Source organism: Gadus macrocephalus, chromosome 11 (genome assembly GCF_031168955.1).
Source record: "Gadus macrocephalus chromosome 11, ASM3116895v1".
Lineage (NCBI taxonomy): Eukaryota > Metazoa > Chordata > Actinopteri > Gadiformes > Gadidae > Gadus > Gadus macrocephalus.
The window spans coordinates 9,592,341-9,611,580 of NC_082392.1; the positions used below are offsets into that span (position 1 = coordinate 9,592,341).

A 19,240-nucleotide genomic window follows, 5' to 3' on the forward strand; every position below is an offset into this window, starting at 1 on the left:
TGAAGTCTGCAAAACTTCAATCTGTCTGTTTAAAATGAGTAGTGTGCACAGACTGTTGCAGGAACCCTACACCGGTTTCTCAATCATAAGGATATTTATTTGTTATGGTTCTATCAAATGGGCACAGGGGGTTGGTTGCAACTTGGTATTGACAAAGGATAGAAATTATATGACCTAATTAATAATATAAGAGAAAAGTTTGTGTTTACCTATTAACTTTATGCCATTTAGTTTTGGATATAATAACAGAATTGTTTGCATTAACAAAGGCAGTGTCGTTTGTTAGGGACATGTTATTTTGTGGAAGGATTGGCTCTAGTAGAGTTACACTCTGGGGGTCCATAGGGGAAGTTGAGGAAACCATGGTTCAGACTTCTCCAATCACAGTTTCACCTTGAATCGCTGAGCAAGCTGTTTCACAAGGTGTGTTGCAATGTTAGATGGGAAAAACAACTACTGAGATGGGGAAATTCTACTACCGGCCAAGTGTAGTGGGAAGTGTAGAAATTAATTTAAATGAACCGATTGTCAAACACAGGAATATTACAACCAAATATATTTTATTTTGCACAAATGTAGGCAATATTTTGTAAAAAAAAAGAGGCTAGTAAGTTATCACATTTGAATGTGAATACACAGTATGCACACACACGCACACACACACACACACACACACACACACACACACACACACACACACACACACACACACACACACACACACACACACACACACACACACACACACACACACACACACACACACCAGCTCCTGGCGTACCGGAGAGAGTTCACACCATGACAGAGTGCGAGGTGTTCTCGCTCTCAGCAGAACTGAAGGACCCGGTGGTCCTTCTGGTCTTCCTCACGCCCCACTCCTGCCTGCCCCTCCAGCCTCTGGGGCCCAGCAGCTCCTTCACCATCTTGGCCAGCTCCCGTCTGAACTTCACCCCCACAAAGCCGTAAAGCAAGGGGTTGAGGGCACAGTGAGAGAGCCCCACGCTCTCCGTGACCATGATGCCCAGGTCCACCGCCCAGCCAAACTGGCAGCCGCCCCTGATCGTGCCCAGCCTCTCCAGGCTGTCCGCCAGCTGGAAGAAGTTGTAGGGGGCCCAGCACAGCATGAACACCGCCACCAGGGACACGATGAGCCGCAGGGACTTGCGCTTCTGCCGGCGCGGGGCGTTGCACAGCGAGCGGAAGATGCGCACGTAGCAGTAGAGCATGACGAGCAGCGGCAGGCCGAAGCCCAGCACCATGCTGATCAACTGCAGCCCCACCTGCCACTGTTTGGTGTTGTCGACGTACCAGGTACGACACATGAGCTGGCCCTCCACTTTCGACAGCTGCTTGAAGGTCACGTCCACCCCGCTTAGGCCCAGGCAGATCCCCCAGATGAGCGAGCACACCACATGAGCGTGCCAGGACGTGCGCTTCCAACCGCTACGAACGGCGTGCACGATGGCCAGGTAGCGGTCGAAGCTGATGCAGGCCAGGAACAGGATGCTGCTGTAGCGGTTCAGGGAGAACAGGCCCGCCGAGATCTTGCAGACCACTAGCCCGAAGACCCACTTGTCGGCCCACTGGACGGCGGACAGCGGCAGCGTGAGCGCCAGCAGAAGGTCAGCCACGGCCAGGTGGAGGAGGAAGATGTCGGTGATGGAGAGGGCGCAGGCTCCGCCCCTCACAGAGCTCCGATAGCGGGCGACCACACACAGCACCAGAACGTTGCCCACTATTGCCAGGAGGAACACCAGGCTGTACACCGCGGGGTAATAGCTCCGTCCGAAGCTGTAAACATCTTTCTGCTGGCAAGGAGTAGCATCTTCTTCGTCTTGGTTATAGTCTTTTTCATATAAATCCTAAGAGAGGTGGAGGACAGGAAACCTTTCATTTGACTTTGATGGGTTTGACGTACAGCAACTGATAAGAGCGCAAAGTCTGTGTGCACAAATGCTTTTTCAAAGCATTAATGTGATCTTTACTTGTAAAGGAAACATGGCTTTGAGTATTTGCCCTTAGCAAGGACTGGTGATGTTTGTTAAAATCGTATTTTATTATTTGGGCTAGCAAGTTTGTCCTTCCTTTGTCCATTCAATATAAGAAAGGAACATCTGCAGATTAAAGATAAGAATTAACATGCACATTAGTTTTTCAGTGATATGTCGGACAGTACATGAAAAAAAACATACTCACCCAATAATCTTCTGTGATTACCTGTGAGCTGTTCATGCTGACGTAATCAATGTGGTGCAGAACACCTTAAAACACCAAACAAGCAGCAGGATTCAGCACCTTACTCTCAGTGGACTCCCTGCTCTCGGTTCTCTCTCTTTTCCAACCCTGAGCAGATGGGTGGATCAGAAAACAGAAGTTAACTTTCAGGAACTGAAACTGCTTGTTTTCCAAACAGATATGCATTGTTTTTTATAGATAGGCAGCGATGGTGACTGACGGAAAGAAGTAGTGACATAGAAACTGTCTGCAGACAGTGATATGGAATAATAATAATAATAATAATACATTTAGTTTAGAGGCGCCTTTCAAGACACCCAAGGTCATGGTTTGCAATTGAAACATATCCCAGTGGAAGTGCTGGCTCACAACCCTGAGGTGTGTGTGTGTGTGTGTGTGTGTGTGTGTGTGTGTGTGTGTGTGTGTGTGTGTGTGTGTGTGTGTGTGTGTGTGTGTGTGTGTGTGTGTGTGTGTGTGTGTGTGTGTGTGTGTGTGTGTGTGTGTGTGTGTGTGGCCCCTCTCTCCCCCACCAGGTCTTTGTGAATATCTTACACCTAGCACATGTCCACTTAAAAAAACATTTTACGTTGATTGTGTATGCAGGCTCACCAGCCTTTACACATAACACAAAGGTTCTTCCAGCCATAATCGATGCACAGAGGTGCTAATTGGAAAATTATGTTAGAGTAGAAGAAGAATATTCCAGTTCTGCATGAATTGTGAAATCACAGAGCATTAAGGGTTTTTAATGACTGCTCTGTTTTTGTGAGAATGACCCGATTAGGGGACTTGAAATGCTTACTTGGTACTTAAGATATGTCACAAAATCACAAATACGATGGCTTAATGTTCCCCTATTTTACCACCTTGGGTGATTGGCCAGTACAAGCCATTTCACAATCTACCCTCTAGTGATGTCACACATGGGAGTGCGAGTGCCCACCCAAATGTATGATGGATAGATCAAGCTAGCATTCTATGCAATGGAGTGTACCAACTGCATGGCTGATCTAACCATCATAAATCTGGCTGGACACTGCCACGTTCAGGCCTGGACTGGCCCACAGGCCCACCAGGAACTTTCCTGGTGGGCCGACGTGCTTTTGGGCCGACAACACAAGTATCCGTTTGTTGACTAATAGCACTTAGCACCATGAAAAGCCATGTCTTTTTTTTCTTTCTTTTTGTGGGGTGGGGGGGGTGGGGGGGGTTCAGCGTGTGTTGACAACCCCAAACTGCCCCAAAGTATGTGCCGCGTGCGCCCCAACTTCTCTCTAATCGCACTCAAAGGATTTCAGGCAGCCCTGGATAAGATCCAACGAAGATAACTGTTGGCCAAAAAAGACACACCCTTCAGACATATGCTGCCAGAATTGCCAAACTGCCCATTATCTTTAGCCCATTTGCTAATCCTAATAAAATCAGAAATATAATTTCTAACCTCAGAAATAATAATATACCATTTATCATGTTATAACAAGGTCCTAGGTGACCTTTATAAGTCCTTGCCTGGCTCCTCCAGACAAGGACGCAGGTTGGTATTAGAAATCCGGTTTATGGTCAAAGTTGCCGCAAATGACCATGAGCACAAGGGTGCTCCACTGCCGTGCAGGAGATCTCCCCTGAGAGGGTGTGGTGATGGCTGGTCAAACCTGTTGACACTGATACTGATACTTGATGCACAAGAGGTGTGCATTCTCACCCAGCCTCAGAGTGAGGTTTTTCGCAATTCCAATATATGGCTTGAACCAATGAGAAATTAATAGCACAAACCATTACTAATCCGATGACAAGCACCACCCCTTTTCTACCGTCACACAATTTCCCAACTGCACACAGGGGCACGTTTCTGCTTTTCTAGCCCTGCGTTCCAATACCCATACTACTATACTATTGAGTAGGCAAGAAACATATCTAATAGGATCCTAACCACAAACACATACACACACACCTACACGCACACACATACTCACACACACACACACACACACACACACACACACACACACACACACACACACACACACACACACACACACACACACACACACACACACACACACACACACACACACACACACACACACACACACCTGCCTGTAAAGCAGGTGTGTGCTACATTATAAGTAGCAGGAACACACAATGGACAAGCCACTCAGTCAAGCAATTCCACTGATAACAGACCATGTCATAGATAGGTGTATACCATTTTAGAAGCCCTGAAGTTCTCTACGCCCCAAAGCCAAACATTCTTTGTTTTCTTTTTTTCCTCTCAACAAAGCCAACAAAGCCATTTTAGGACATACAGACCTAAAATGGGCAGGGAGATTTTTCCCGGTGCAAACTCCCTATAAAACCCCGGGTTCACGTGAAGCTGTGATGTCACACTTTAAGTTCGAAGAGGTACGCATCGTGTCGTTTTCCGCTCCAGGATACATTCCAAGCCAGCAGGTAAGGCAAAAAAGTCAAGCTTTGCTTTCCAGTTTACCAACGTTGACCAACACGTGGTTGATTGTGTGTCTGATGGTCTCCGTGGTCGGGTCCTCTGCTGTCCCCAGCTATGGCCTTCCAGTCCAATGTGATCAGCTCCCAGCCCCAGGTCTCCGTCACCAGCTACTCTGTGACTTCAGGCTCCACCGACTGGAGCTCCAATTCCTGTGACTGCTTTGAAGACTGTGGAATATGTATGTTTAAAAAACAACAACCTGTGTGTGTCCGTATGTGTGTGGGAACCCAAAGTCCTGTGGAAGGAGATCCTCGCTGATCACAGCTAATGATACGTGTGAGTGTGTGTGCATGTTGAAGCAAAAATCTCGGACATTAATAATAACACATATGGAATATGTGTTATTTTGAGTGTATGCCATGTTTGTCTGTGAGTTTAAGCCATTGAAACATATCCCAGTGAAGTGCTGGCTCACAACCCTGAGGTGTGTGTGTGTGTGTGTGTGTGTGTGTGTGTGTGTGTGTGTGTGTGTGTGTGTGTGTGTGTGTGTGTGTGTGTGTGTGTGTGTGTGGCCCCTCTCTCCCCCACCAGGTCTTTGTGCCACCTTCATACCTTGTATCCTGGCCATTCAAGTGGCGCAGGACAACGGGGACAGCTGCTGCGTGCCCTTCCTCCCCGGGGCCATGATCGCCCTGAGGACCAGCATGCGTGGCCGCTACCGCATTAGCGTAAGCACCCGGGCCCAACACACACACACACGCACACGCACACGCACACGCACACGCGCACACACACACACACACACACACACACACACACACACACACACACACACACACACACGCACACGCACACGCACACGCACACACACACACGCACGCACGCACACACACACACACACACACACACACACACACACACACACACACGCACACGACAAGCTCTGGTGATCCCAAGAGCATAGTGGAAACACCTTGGTGGTTTGGCTTTAGTTTGTGTATGTGGTCATCCATGGTGATATAATTTTTTTAGATATATATATATGTAATTGTTATTACGGTCCTGTACTTTTGGCTGTGACACTCTCATTTCCCATCTGGGATGAGATGCTTTCTGACACCTCCAGTGAATTCAGATCCATGTTACTAAGGGCCAGGGTTAGGCCCCTGGCTAAAGGAGGTCTACAGGTAGGCTGCAGACATTGGCCATTAACCTTGGTACCTTTTGGCTGGGAGCAGCCCACACCAAAACACTTTAATAGCGCTTTTCCTCCGGATTACCCTTTTTTGGGAGCCCCTTTGCTCTCTCAATAGTGTCTGAGAGTGACGGACGTTAAGCTGGTCTTTGCCCTCTGTCTCTCCGCAGGGCTCAGTGTGTGATGACTGGGTGGTGATGGCCTGCCTGCCCCTCTGTGGACTGTGCCAGATGGCACGGGAGCAGAAGATGAGAGGATGATTCAACTCAAGGGATTAAAAGTCACTGTGCTATTCTTGTTAGTAACAGAGCAGAAAGAGTTGATAAGGCATGTTCTCTTGGTCCCGACAGCCTTTCTGTTTTCTCTAAAGACTCAGTCTTTAATTAAACTAATCGATTCATGTAATGTTAATAATTAATGAGTTTTTTTTGTGATTCATTCTTTTTGAGTAAATAAATAAAACATCTAAAGAGAATGATAATTCTGTTATAATATCTTGAATGTCATTTGATATAAAAAAAAAAAATGTTTATTTATTTTGGACCTTTGGATAATTTCTTCAGATGAAAAGCTTTGTTTGCAGAACAGAAAAATGGAAACTACACATCGTATTCTGTGAATAAAGGAGCTGTGTGATAAGCGTGTCATATTGTGTCATTACTGCTGGCCTAATACGGCATGCAGGAAGCGCTTCACAAGACTCGTCACTCCTCTCCTAATGCTCTGCACCCCAGTGAGAGTCCAGCAATGCAAGGTGCACACCATATTGGAGAACTTGCGCAGGTAAGAGGACCATGCTAACCTTGTTACTGTGCTCATGTATTTTATTGATTCAACATTACTTGTGATATAAGGCCCTTGTATTGTAGAAATTATCCTTTTATGTGCCTTTTATTTGAACGCATTGAAAATTGTTATGCAGATGAATGTTTAGGGCATTGTGGGAACATAAATTCACAGTCAAATGTGTTTTAATGCTTCTAGTGCATTAAGCACATTCTCACAATCTTCATTCAAAAATAAATGATTGGTAAATAATAGAACCTTGCTTCGCACATGACATGATTGATCAGAGAATACTGATGGTTTGTTATATTCCACATTATTAAATTCCTATTTCACATGTTCATGCCTTGCAATACAGCCTTGTCTCATGATGAGCAAGATAGCATGTGAAAAAAGTCCCTGTGCTTCTATCTCCGATATGCCTTCATACACAGTCCTACCCAGGGGTTTCTGACTGACTTGAGGAGTGGCAGGGCGCTGTCTCAGACCAACTCATCTGCCAAAAGTGTATTGAAACAAAGTTGGAGTGAGGTTAACCCAGCAAGGAAGTGAATGACTAAAGAGGCCAGGGGGAAGCACTTTGTGGAACACTCACATGTCTATTGAAGACATCCACATGCAAGAGTTATAGTTATCATATATCTTACTACTATAATAGCAGGACTGTCGCACCAGTTACTCAAGTTACTCATGTGCAAATGTGCCAAGCAGCGTGCAGCTCACACATACACACACACACACACACACACACAGCACGCGTGAACGCATACATACGCCGCAAGCATGCACATACACACCGCATACACACAACGCACACACACTTACATGCGCACAAACATACATGGAAACGCACACAAACACACACACACACAAACACACACGCACGCGCACACACCGCACGTCAAGACAAAGGCAGCGACACATACACGGAAGCGCACACACTGTACGTCAAGACAAAAGCAGCGACACACTCGCCCAGGTATGAACACACACACACACACCCGCTCAGGTAAGACTTTATGTTTTTTAAACATAACGGCTCTGCCGTCGACAAACTTTCCCAGGTAACACGTTCTGTATATAGACTGCAGAAATTGCGATAAAAGAAGGGAAGAGACAATTTCTCACCTCGTCAAGCAACCGCGGGTCGTTCATTTTGTCATACAAAAACCGTTCAATTCAAACATCACACCGACCGGCATATCAACACATAAGTCACGTGATCTTAAAGAAACAGTGTCCCTATAACAAAGAAAACATGTCAATAACACAGTATGGTGAATTATGTCTATAGAGTCCACCACAAGACTACACTTTATTGCTCAAACTTAATATTACCCTCCTCCTTGAGCCTCCCCAACTGTCTTGCGATATTGATATCCCCCCCCCCCCCCTGCGGACTGTTTTAGTTGTTCTATGTTTCTTATGTTTTGTGTGTATGCTATGTGTGACTGTAGGCTACTGCTGCCTGTCTTGGCCAGGACATTGGATTAGATGTTTAATCACAATGATGATTATTATTTTCAACTAATCAATCGTATTTGCCTTGCATTTTAAAATGTCAATTCACTTTTCATCCCTGAATAACAGTAAAAGCTATTTCATAATTGATTTGCATGCATAGTATACTACACTTTCCATTGAACAATTATCCCTGTTACCATAAATTGACTAATTTTATATTGTAATCAAATGCTCACACACTAGCTGCTTTCAGACACAGGTGTAAGTCCTGATGTTTTCCTGATGAGCCGTATGTGAGGTAGTATTTTCTCCGTAGGAAATGTACCTTATATGTGAATGAGGAGTAGAAAGTTTGTATTTCTCACACCACTTCAGTGGGCGTGTTGATGACGCTTCTGCATGTCATTGAGTGGCCCCCTAAATGATAATCAGCCTGTTGCCTTTTGTTCGCCGAATGGTTTAAAAATATTTAATGGTTGGCACTGCTTTTAAGAGTCATTTGTGGTGAACGTATGTTATACGTTGTAACATTATAGGCAAAATGTTATTATATTATGCGCTCAGAAATTTGTTACATTATCGACTGGGGTTTCCACATTATTACTATGGGTTTAAAAATACAACTAGAGGTTGAGAAAAACTCTAGAAAACTCTAATTACTCTGATGCACAATTGCATTGCTTAAAATCAATCAAAGACATCTCTCTTCTTTCAGGACTTTTGTTGGTAACACTTTATAATAAGTTGCCATAATAAATAGCAAACTAGTCATTACCTAACCCCTTGTTAATATTTGTTACTTGTTACTAAAATATCTATTTGGCACAAGTTAATAGTTTTTCATCATTAATTAAATATTAGTTGTTTGCATAACCCTAACCCAACCCTAACACACAACCCTAACACTAACTCCAACCCTAACACACGGCCAGAACCCTTACACTCGACCCTAACCCTAACCAGCGACACTCTGGTCAGTGATTTTTTTTTATTAACTTGTGCCAAATAGATATTTTATTAACAATTAACAAATATTAACAAAGGGTTAGGTAATGACTAGTTTGCTATTTATTATGGCACCTTATTATAAAGTGTTACCCTTTTGTTTTCTGTTTATAACAAACTTTTATTCATGACTATAGCTAACATTATGCTTTTGGTTGTTATTGTTGTCTCAACCCATGGGTTTGCAGTGCACTACGAGCTGTAACGTGTGCACTGGAGCAGGCTGCAGTTAATTTACCGGCCAAAGGGGGCAGAAATTGATTTTTTTTATTCTTACACGTAGACCCTTTAGGCATTGTGCAAAGCATTACAATATCTACCGAATCATCATTCTACACATATAAATATATCTTATTTTTTTTCTTTATTAGGTTCCTGGACCAAAAATGATCTCATCCAATGCAACAATGAGAAGTGTATGCCGTTGAACCAAAAGCTATCCAGATTGAAAAACATACCCAGGAAATAGCCTAGCAGCTTCTCCTGAAATCAATATTGATCAAAATGGCTATTTCAACAAGCAAACTGTTGATATTAACATTGGGACATTTAGTAAACTTCTCTTATCAGTACAGCTTTCAAAATTGCAATGGAGCTAAAAACTCAAATAATCAAACATTTGTTTGCTACAATCGCCACAACATGAACATATCTAGAATTGTGGGTGACCTGCCAGCGTCTGCCTTCAACATCACCATCCCCTTTAATCAAGTCTCCTACATTCCCACAGGGAGCTTTCAACGTTTTTTAAAACTGGAAAATCTTAACTTGGGCCACAACCAATTAAAGTTGATTGACGGGCTGGTTTTCCGGAACCTGCATCACCTTAAGTCCCTCAATTTGTCTCATATCAAAACTCAACAGCTCAGTTTTCCATGACCTTGACAACCTCACTTCTCTGTCACTGGAAAGTAACTCATTGACTGATCTCCCAGAGAGTCTCTTCCTCAGCACCCCTCGCCTGAATACCTTGAACCTAAGAGAAAACCATCTGAACAATTTCTCTGTCATTGCGCAATCCATTTCAGCCCTAAACAATCTGACAAACCTAGATCTTTGCTTTAACAAATTGACATCACTCAGTAATTTAAACATTGTATTGCCTGAAAGCCTCACTTCATTGTATGTATGTGGAAATAAGTTGTCAGTCTTAGCTCGTACGGGTTCATTTCTCATACACATCAAGCGCCTAGATTTATCACACAACTTTGAACTCTCGACTAATGCTTTCAAAGGAGTAAACCTAACACAGATACGCTATTTACGGATGTAGAGTTTTCGAATAAGAACAATGTTAATGCTAAGTATGTGGACTTCTCTGGCTTGGGCTTAACCAACACAAGTCTGATCGACAACCTATGCAAGTTCTTAAGTGAAAGGGTAGTAAACATACAAAGGTAGAGAATGGTACAATGCCTCGACTTTCTTAAAGGACAGAAATACATAAAAACGTTAAACGTAGAGCACAACCACATCGGCCAGCTCTTGTCCTGCAACAATACAAATAAGCTTCCCATAACAAAGCTTAATTTTCGTAACAATCACATGCTTAAGGTCGAAAAGTACGCCTTCGCTCACACACCGAATGTCACCACTCTAAACCTTAACATAAACATCATTGCTGTTTTAGAGCATGATGCTCTCAGAGGGCTTACCCAACTTCAGACTCTCCGTCTGGACAACAACATCTTAACTGATTTGTATAAGGGGACTTTTCAGGATCTATCTAGCCTGAGAATCCTGAATTTACGCAACAACCGTATCGCAGTGATTTTTAAGAGAACTTTCCTGCAACTCGTTGAGCTGTTGGACCTACGTTGGAAAAAATTACTCATTTTGAAGAAGGGGGCCTTGATGGATTGAAAAGTTTAACACATTTCTACTTGAATGGAAACAACCTTAAGAAAATAGAGATTGGCCAGATCACTGTATTCCAAAAAACTTTGCAGGTGTTGGATCTACAGAAAAACAAGATTAGTTTCCAACCTGAAACCACCAATTCTCCTTTTGTGAATCTCAGCACCCTCACTTCTCTAAATTTAGATGGACAGCGGCCCTACGGAATTAGCTTGCTGCCTTATGGCCTTTTCCATGGTATAAACACTCTCTGAGACTTCTGTACCTTTCCAACAACCGCATAGCTCACCTCGCTTCTGATGTCTTTGACGATTTGACAGCCCTATATTTCCTCACACTAGATAACTCGGGCAATGGCGTGGTAAAACTTAGGCCAGTGCTCTTTAAAATTTTGAGGAATTTGACAACGCTGAGTGTGGTAAACATGGGGATTCCAAATCTGCCAAAGGATGTTTTTGGAAATCCAGCTACAAATCCTACAATTCAATAAGAATGTGATGCAGAGCATTGATGTTGATGTTTTAGACACCCTCCCTAGGCTCCTATACCTTGACATAACATATATTCCCCTCAGCTGTTCATGCCAAAACAAGCGACTGCAAAATTGGACACTGAATCAGGACAACGTTCAAATGATATACTTGCAGAGTCAGCCATGCCAGGATAGACAAAATGACCTGTTCATACATTTTGATACAAAAGTTTGTTACATTGACATTGAAAAGTACCTATTTCTCACGACTGCTGCTGTGTTGTTTGTGTTTAGTGTAGTCCCTATACTTTATGTGAAGGTATATTGGAAAATAAAGTATGAGTATTATGTGTTCCGTGCTTGGTTCAGCGAACAGAGGCGCAAACTGAGGGAAGATGAGGAAAACTGTGAATACGACGCATTCATCTCCTATAATTTTTATGACGAACACTGGGTCCTTGAGCAGTTCCTCCCAAACTTGGGAGGGAAAAGGCATCGTGGACAACATTGTGTCCACTGTGTATGGCAGCCGCAAGACTGTTTGCGTCGTGAGCCGGAACTTCCTGCAGAGCGAATGGTGTTCACTGGAGATCCAGCTGGTCAGCTACCGACTCTTAGACGAGCACCGAGACATTCTGCTGCTGGTGTTCCTGGAGCATATCCCCGAGAGCAAGCTGTCCTCATACCACCGCATGAGGACGGTCACGTTGACCAAAACATTTTGGCAATGGCCCGGCTCAGATTGTACCGACCCGGCCCAGGCCCAACTACTCTTCTGGACCCAGCTCAGGAGAGCGCTGAGGACAGGAAGTAGAATGGAGGATGAGGAGGAAGCAGGTGAAAACCAAAGCTCTGAGACGGAAGAAGGCGATCGAACAGCCTCTTCTGTCAATTATACCGCTGAAATCTATAACTTGCCATAATTTTTAATTATCTGCAATTGATCAATTATATTTCAGATTACATTGTTACATTTTTATTTGCATTTATTTCCAATAGGGTTTGTAAACAAATTTGAGTCACGTTATTGTTTTTCTTTTGCTTAAATAATGTTAGAAATGAAAGAGATAAGTGAAAAAGGTAATAACTGAAAAACAGGCTTGGCAAGAAATTAACAGAAATATACTCCACTGTCTTGTATTACTTGTTTGATTGAATCTTTCGAAAGCAATGTTGTTAAACGGTTCTCATCTGTACAGGCCATTATAGGAATGTGAACAACAATCCTGTGTGTTCTTTAAGGCGTTAACATTTATTATTCTAAAATTAGATATCCACATTGTATCCAGATGTGTTTTATAATGAATAATAATGAAAATTATACATAATCCTGTTTTTCTTTTTCCTTTGGGAATGTTACAGAAGAGGTTCAACAGTAGTTTTTAAATAAACATTCAACCGCCACATTTAATACTTTTCATGTACACAAAGTAACAGCACATATGTGGCAGTGATCACATTCCAATGCTTATTGCTCAAATATAACTCACATACTCCTTTTAGTGTGCAAAAACAATCTTCAACAGTCTTCAATTCTAATATTATCAATACAACCTCATTGGCGGGAAGCACCATCGCTCAGGGCTGTTGAAAGAAGCCGGGGGGGGGGACGGCCCTCTGTCCAGCAGTGCAGATGGGAGGTAATGCATCATGTCAGCATGGTAGGGCTTGGGAAAAGGGTTGGTCGGACGATGATTTAAATGGTAGAAAGGGTGCCCATAATCCTCCTTCCGGGAATACTGTGCAGACGTTGAAGTGGCAAGAGAGCTCAGGCCAATTTCGGCTGCGGCTCTCTCCCCAGGGTGGAGCCAGGGGTCGGCAGAATGTCCACACGGCTGCCCTGGCAGGTAACGAAGGAAGGGGTGCCTGCCAGGATCTCTGTTGGCCTCTGGAGGTCCACTGCTTTCATGACGCACCGCTGTAGCCCGGTTCATCGAGTAGCCTTCATCACGGCCCATAACAGAGGAGTCTCTCATTCTTGCCCTATTCAATATCTTGTCCCAGGCCTGAGGCATGGATGGGTCCACCCTCGCCCATTGTGACACGGGAGAAAAAGATAAGTAGCGGCGGGTTGGTGATGATGCAGAAGGTCCCAAACCCAAGCCAGACCAAGAGCAGGTACCAGGTTTCAGAAACTCATCCAAATCATTTCTGACTTCCACTCTATCCACGCTAGGACTGCTCATCCATTCCACATCCTTCACATGCAACACAAGAAAAAAATAAATATCAAATCAGCAAATATATTGTTGATTTTTCTTAGGCATGGGAATCCATGTGGGAAAATCAGAAAAAAATGGTTAAAGATCGAGCAATTCTGTATATTTTTGCTAATTGCTTGATAAAGCAACAAATTCAATCATTTAAAATGATTATTATTTCTCACGATAACGGGTGCTTTAAACAAGCAAAACAAACAAAAAACAAGTCACAGGGCCCTCATGTTGCTGCAACCAGCTCACCTCAAACCAACCCCTAGGGTGTACTAGGCCAATCCTCACAATCCTTCGGTAAAGTCACTTACAGCATATAATAGTTTCAAGAGTACAGGAGCTGCAGGTAGGAATTATCTTTCACTGTTTTTAACGTGGGACATTCATGAAAAACCATGGCACTGAAGATAATGCAAGCATCTGACCTGCAGTTTTACAAAACATCGCACTAATTTCAATCGGGATGGCAGCAATAATAGACACAAAAAATGACACCTGCGGTATTATTTAACTGGAATCACAACAGTAGACTAACAGTGTGTGATTGGATCCAGTAAGGAACCGAGCCTTACCTGGTGTGTCTGTGGTGGCGATTTCCAGTTGGCATGGTTCTGCTTCCTGCTGCTTTTGCCAAAGGCCTTTTTATGGGTTTCAAAACATGACTGATCAAATGTCTTTCCTTGGATGGCAGTAAAGGATTCATCTGAAAGAAAAAGGTTGTCTGTTGTAGAGTTAAAAGTTAATACATAAATATGCAGAATGGCCCAAATGTATGGCTATTTAGTAAAAATAATATATAATTAAGATATTGCACTACATTGCCACATCTCATGAATTGACTGGGTAAACAGGACAATCAACACCATAGGTACTCATTCATAACATAACAGCATATCATTTTGTTATTGGAATGAGTCAACACAATATTTGCATGTTTGGCATTAGGTGTATGACAAATCCTACCTGATTTTGTGGTGGGTGGTATCGCCTCCGGACCCTGGACAGTATGGTTACCAAAACTGAGCCTTCGCTGCACCCCAAGTAGATGCTCTTGGAACAGGGGGCCATGCCTCTCCTGAATGGCGAGCAACAGCACTTCTCTGCTTTCTGAGAGCACGTCTCTTCTTCTTGGCAGTTGTAGCTTTAGTGAATGACACAAACGGCCAGCTACCGCACTGATGGCGTTGTGCCAGAGCTGGTGTGGGGAGTCGGGACTGCGTTTCCACGCTAGCGTTTGGTTCTTTGCAGTGGGGGCCTTCACTTGTGTGTTTACCTTCTCAAGTTCAGGCCTCACATTTCCTTTGACCCGTGTAGGGGAAGTCTCCCTCTCCATAATGGACATGACAGCTTTGTTCTTCTTACTTTTATGTTTTAATGAATAACTTTGGCTGCTTGTGGGTGGTTGGTTTTCTTTTTCAGCTGAAATACCAGGTATTTGTGATCTCTGTCCTGGTGTGATATCTGACCCATATGTATTGGAATGACAGTCCACACTGGTTTTCTCCTGATGAAGAGCCACATCTGAATCCCTTGCAATTAACACACCTTCACTCGAGTTGGCCAAATGAGCTTCACTGCTAGAGCAAGGAGATGATGGGGGGGAATTTGGCACCGGACAAATAGCATCCAGGTTATTTTCCTGTAGCCCTGGCTGCCTTTGCCTTCCCTGCTTCATTTGCTCACTCAACAAGCGCTCGATGTCAATAGACTTCACCTCATGGTTGAACAGGCCCTGATGGCCTATAAGTCGGTTGGTCGTGATAACACTGGGCTCTTGTGCAGAAGGAAAGAGGCGTGCAAATCTTGCCTCTTTTCTCTGAGGACAATGAGCGATAGTCTTGCCGGAGCTTTTGGATTGTTGCTTATCTTTGCTGGATATGTGATTTCGGTGGTGCTGTTGATGATGATGGTGTGATTTTCTATTTGACGCTTCTGCCCCGCTGCCCCTGACTTGGTTTCTTTCTTTGCGAGTCCTTAGTCGTTTCATCTTGTTCTTATGACTCTCATCCCAATCGATAACATCAGGGACTGAACGTGAGCAGTTACAGGAGTTCACTGCGATACAGTTTTTGTCTGCAATTTTTTTTCTGGAAGCAGACGTGACACTTTGTCTGCCTCTTTTAGATGGATGACTCATTCTGGATCAAACATAATTCATATTAGCTAATTAGCAACGTGCCGTCATCTGAATAAATGAAGTAGCTCTAATCTAGCTCTAATTTCAATATGGTATTTGTGCATATCTAGCTTTGGCTACTGTTATGTAGGCTAGCTACATCATTTGTATTATCGTTTGTATTTTTAACCTTAAGTACGTCCAAGCCACGCTACAATTTTAAATAAAAAAGTAAATTCTTACCTCAATTCAGCACACGTGATGGAAGAACAAATGTTATTTAATCTCTAGTGTTGTTCGAAGCAGAAACGTGTGCTACAAAATGTTCATCAGTAGAAACGTATTGGTATCATTCAACCTTTAACATTACAAAGCTATTTACTGAAATACAAAACAGTTGTTTCTGGCTATAGATATTTAATAATTGAGTTGCTGGGCAACACGCAGTCCTATGTGTCTTTTTGCGCAGTATGCACCCTCGCGAACACGACTGATAGGGTGAGTCCACTTTGCTTGTTGAGGAGGGATTTTAGGTTTTGAATTTACAAAATATCTTCTGTATTTATGATTAATTTACAGTTTTTTTGTACTCTAAGTAATTTTACCTGGTTTTGCGTTTAATAAAATATAAATTAATTTCATTATAAGAATTAAAACCTATATTTGATTCATCCACAGTAATTGATGGTAGATTCCGGCTGTAGCGAAATTTTACTTCCAGGAACTGAATTAAAAGGCTGCACAAGGTAATTTTTTTGTTTGGGCATATTTAACAGTATTCGTCAATCAATTCAAATGCAATATTATGCTTTGGTAATGTTGTACGCAGACAAATATTGTTTATGAGCAGATTACGTGATATTTTGTAGTTAATCGTGACAACTCTCTCGCTGTTGTGATCTAGTGATTCAGCAGCCATTTCTCTCCGTCCTTATTTGATCACAATTATAAGCTTATTGGAATTTGCGTGATTCCATTTGAACGAAAGGAGATACGCCAACAAAACCTGCCTGTTTTTGCCAACACAGATATCAAGGTGATGAGTGCAGGAGACTCAAATCCGGCCGCCACACCCACTCCTTGTGAGGACATTCAGGGAGATGGACGATGGATGTCTTTGGTGTGTGTCAATTATTATCTCGGCATTTATATGATCGAAATAATCAATAAATGTATTGGCTACTACTGTTATAGTGTCAAGTCTAAGACGTTGGTGTCATCTTCAGAAGCAACAAGCTATCAAGATCGACATTTATCATGGATCATTCACATATAAAATTGTTTTTTTTGTTTATGGAAATCATTGCCATAAGTTGTTTGTTGTATCTGTTTTTCTGCAGCACAACCGTTTTGTATCCGACAGTAAAGACAAAGAGCCTGATGTGCTCTTTGTGGGGGACTCTCTTGTTCAGCTCATGCACCAGTTTGGGGTAAGAATACTAAAGATGCTTTATGTTTCATGGCAGGTGATTTATTTCTAGCTCAACTTCAAGCGTGTTCAGCAACCGTGTATGACCACACTTATTGGACGTTTGACCTTATATACGTGTAGGTATGGCGAGAACTCTTCTCTCCTCTCCATGCTCTTAACTTTGGGATCGGAGGTGATGCCACACAGCACGTTTTGTGGAGACTGAGCAATGGGGAATTGGACAACATCAGCCCAAAGGTAAACCTATGTTAAATAAATATAATAATATGCTTAATGTATCGTCACCACAATGGGGATTTCATGATATCCATTTCAGATCATTTTATGGAAATATAAATAGTATTTTTGATTAGTTTTTATTCCTCTACTCTTTCCAGGTTGTGGTACTATGGGTAGGTACCAATAATCATGGCCACTCCGCAGAACAGATATGTGGAGGCCTCCTGGCCATTGTGCAAGTCATCAAGAACAAGCTGCCCAACGCCCGCATACTCGTGCTCGTAGGTTTAACTGTTTAAGAAAGTGTGTGTGTGTGTGTGGGTGTGTGTTTTAATGTTTGTGTGTGCTTATGTATACATAAGTGTATTATAAGGGGATTGCATTTATCTGTTTATCTAGGGGATCCTCCCCAGAGGAAAGCTGCCCAACCCTCTCCGTGAACGCAACACCCAGGTGAACCATCTTGTCGCGGAGGCTGTATCATCCCTTCCCCATGCCTCATTCTTCAGCGTGGACCCAGGCTTCGTCCACTGCAACGGTAGCATCTCCCACCAGGACATGTACGATTACCTCCACCTCACCCCTCAGGCATACCAGGCTGTTTGCCAGCCCTTACACGCCCATCTCAAATCCATGCTGGACAAGCCAGCTGAGATCTGAGGGACAATCGCCCCAGCCATAGAATGCCCGCCCCCCCCCCCCGCTCGCAAACTAACACTACTTACTGCAGTGGTTCCTGGTCCTGATTGTGGAGAGCGTCTCACAATGATGTTGCTGTTAAGGGCCTTGAATAATGGCTGATATTCACATAGCCCTCTCTCCATGGTCAGGTTTGGTGGCCACTGCTGGTTATAATGGGACCATAAACCTTTTGGTGTTACAACATGCTACAACTTGGAGTTAAATGTGCTGCACTTAATCCCAGAATGTGTCTGTATAGAAGAATAGAACATAGTATCCATCCCTACTTACCTCCCCGTTCCCAATAACTTTTGCCTGTTTTTTTTTTATTTTCTCTGATGTGTTATTGTTTGCTTTAAGTTGACCAAATAATCTGTTTTCACATGACTATACTTGCACCATTAATCTCACCCTTTTTTCATTGTTTTACATTTTGTTATTTTATGTTTATGAAAAATTGGATTTACAGTTTTGATTTGAATGAGGATTGTTTGCTGCCAAGACAAAATGTGTGTTTGACTAGGATGTTGGATGTGTGTATTAGTTGTTGATTGTGCTACAAGTTCCTTCGACTCCCTTAAAACCAAGTGTGCTCTGTAAAAGGCTTCACATTACTGTGTAAATTGCTTTCAAACTCAGATAAGGATTGCTTTACTGAACTCTGCAAATGTGTCAGGGGACTGCTGTTTCTGTAATGTCACAGTGCATTAAAAGTGGGAAAAAAATATTGCTTGGCAAGAAATATTATTTACATGATATTTTTATATCTTTCTGTTTTTACCATTCAAACACACATTTTCATGGGCATTTCTGGATGTTTTTTTTGAGCCTGAACAGAATAATGCAAACAACATATCTTTTAAATCTCACTATGCGGCATATTGCGTTAAACTACAACATTTGTGTGCAAGGAAAATCATAACCACTAAAGGTTTGCATTCATGCAAAACTTGTGTGCTGACACCTACAAAAGGACCAAAACCCTGGCACATTGAAGGCCTTTGTTGTGATTCCACAGCAATGCTTGTAGGTCAGTATCATGTGGGTTCCCCTGGCAGGCATCTCCCATGCCTGCCAGAAATTATTCAATAGTATGAGCTATGGTTTTGCCGGCGCAGT

General features: G+C 43.0%; 5 protein-coding genes and 1 pseudogene across 7 annotated transcripts; 4 read left to right on the top strand and 2 right to left on the bottom strand.

Moving 5' to 3' along the window:
* Positions 1–541: 541 nt before the first annotated feature.
* cxcr3.2 (chemokine (C-X-C motif) receptor 3, tandem duplicate 2) lies at positions 542–2,444 on the bottom strand. The gene is made up of 2 exons (XM_060064161.1): positions 2,197–2,444; positions 542–1,862 (listed from the first exon to the last, which is right to left on the bottom strand). Exons 1-2 carry the CDS (start codon positions 2,230–2,232, stop codon positions 792–794), a joined length of 1,107 nt encoding a protein of 368 aa, XP_059920144.1. The 5' UTR covers positions 2,233–2,444; the 3' UTR covers positions 542–791.
* Positions 2,445–4,526: 2,082 nt separating this feature from the next.
* On the top strand, positions 4,527–6,515 carry cnfn (cornifelin). The gene is made up of 4 exons (XM_060064170.1): positions 4,527–4,686; positions 4,794–4,919; positions 5,273–5,409; positions 6,047–6,515. Exons 2-4 carry the CDS (start codon positions 4,796–4,798, stop codon positions 6,134–6,136), a joined length of 351 nt encoding a protein of 116 aa, XP_059920153.1. The 5' UTR covers positions 4,527–4,686; positions 4,794–4,795; the 3' UTR covers positions 6,137–6,515.
* A 2,761-nt stretch (positions 6,516–9,276) lies between these two features.
* LOC132467081 (leucine-rich repeat-containing protein 15-like) lies at positions 9,277–10,411 on the top strand. Its single transcript, XM_060064165.1, is given in 2 exon segments — positions 9,277–9,976; positions 9,978–10,411. Coding segments are annotated over 2 exon segments (768 nt in total). The 5' UTR covers positions 9,277–9,635; the 3' UTR covers positions 10,405–10,411.
* Positions 10,412–11,407: 996 nt separating this feature from the next.
* LOC132467078 (toll-like receptor 13) lies at positions 11,408–12,632 on the top strand (annotated as a pseudogene).
* A 59-nt stretch (positions 12,633–12,691) lies between these two features.
* Positions 12,692–16,271, bottom strand: si:dkey-250k15.4 (uncharacterized). 2 transcript variants are annotated; one of them, XM_060064147.1, is made up of 4 exons: positions 16,033–16,271; positions 14,637–15,811; positions 14,246–14,376; positions 12,692–13,658 (listed from the first exon to the last, which is right to left on the bottom strand). In XM_060064147.1, exons 2-4 carry the CDS (start codon positions 15,808–15,810, stop codon positions 13,005–13,007), a joined length of 1,959 nt encoding a protein of 652 aa, XP_059920130.1. In that variant the 5' UTR covers position 15,811; positions 16,033–16,271; the 3' UTR covers positions 12,692–13,004. The 2 variants fall into 2 exon arrangements, with proteins under 2 accessions (XP_059920130.1, XP_059920131.1); XM_060064148.1 differs by lacking the exon at positions 16,033–16,271 and having other exon boundaries at positions 14,637–16,026.
* A 180-nt stretch (positions 16,272–16,451) lies between these two features.
* Positions 16,452–18,848, top strand: pafah1b3 (platelet-activating factor acetylhydrolase, isoform Ib, gamma subunit). Of its 2 annotated transcripts, none has more exons than XM_060064166.1 (6): positions 16,452–16,535; positions 16,818–16,909; positions 17,130–17,219; positions 17,342–17,458; positions 17,599–17,721; positions 17,840–18,848. In XM_060064166.1, exons 2-6 carry the CDS (start codon positions 16,829–16,831, stop codon positions 18,098–18,100), a joined length of 672 nt encoding a protein of 223 aa, XP_059920149.1. In that variant the 5' UTR covers positions 16,452–16,535; positions 16,818–16,828; the 3' UTR covers positions 18,101–18,848. The 2 variants fall into 2 exon arrangements, with proteins under 2 accessions (XP_059920149.1, XP_059920150.1); XM_060064167.1 differs by having other exon boundaries at positions 16,533–16,602.
* Positions 18,849–19,240: the final 392 nt, after the last annotated feature.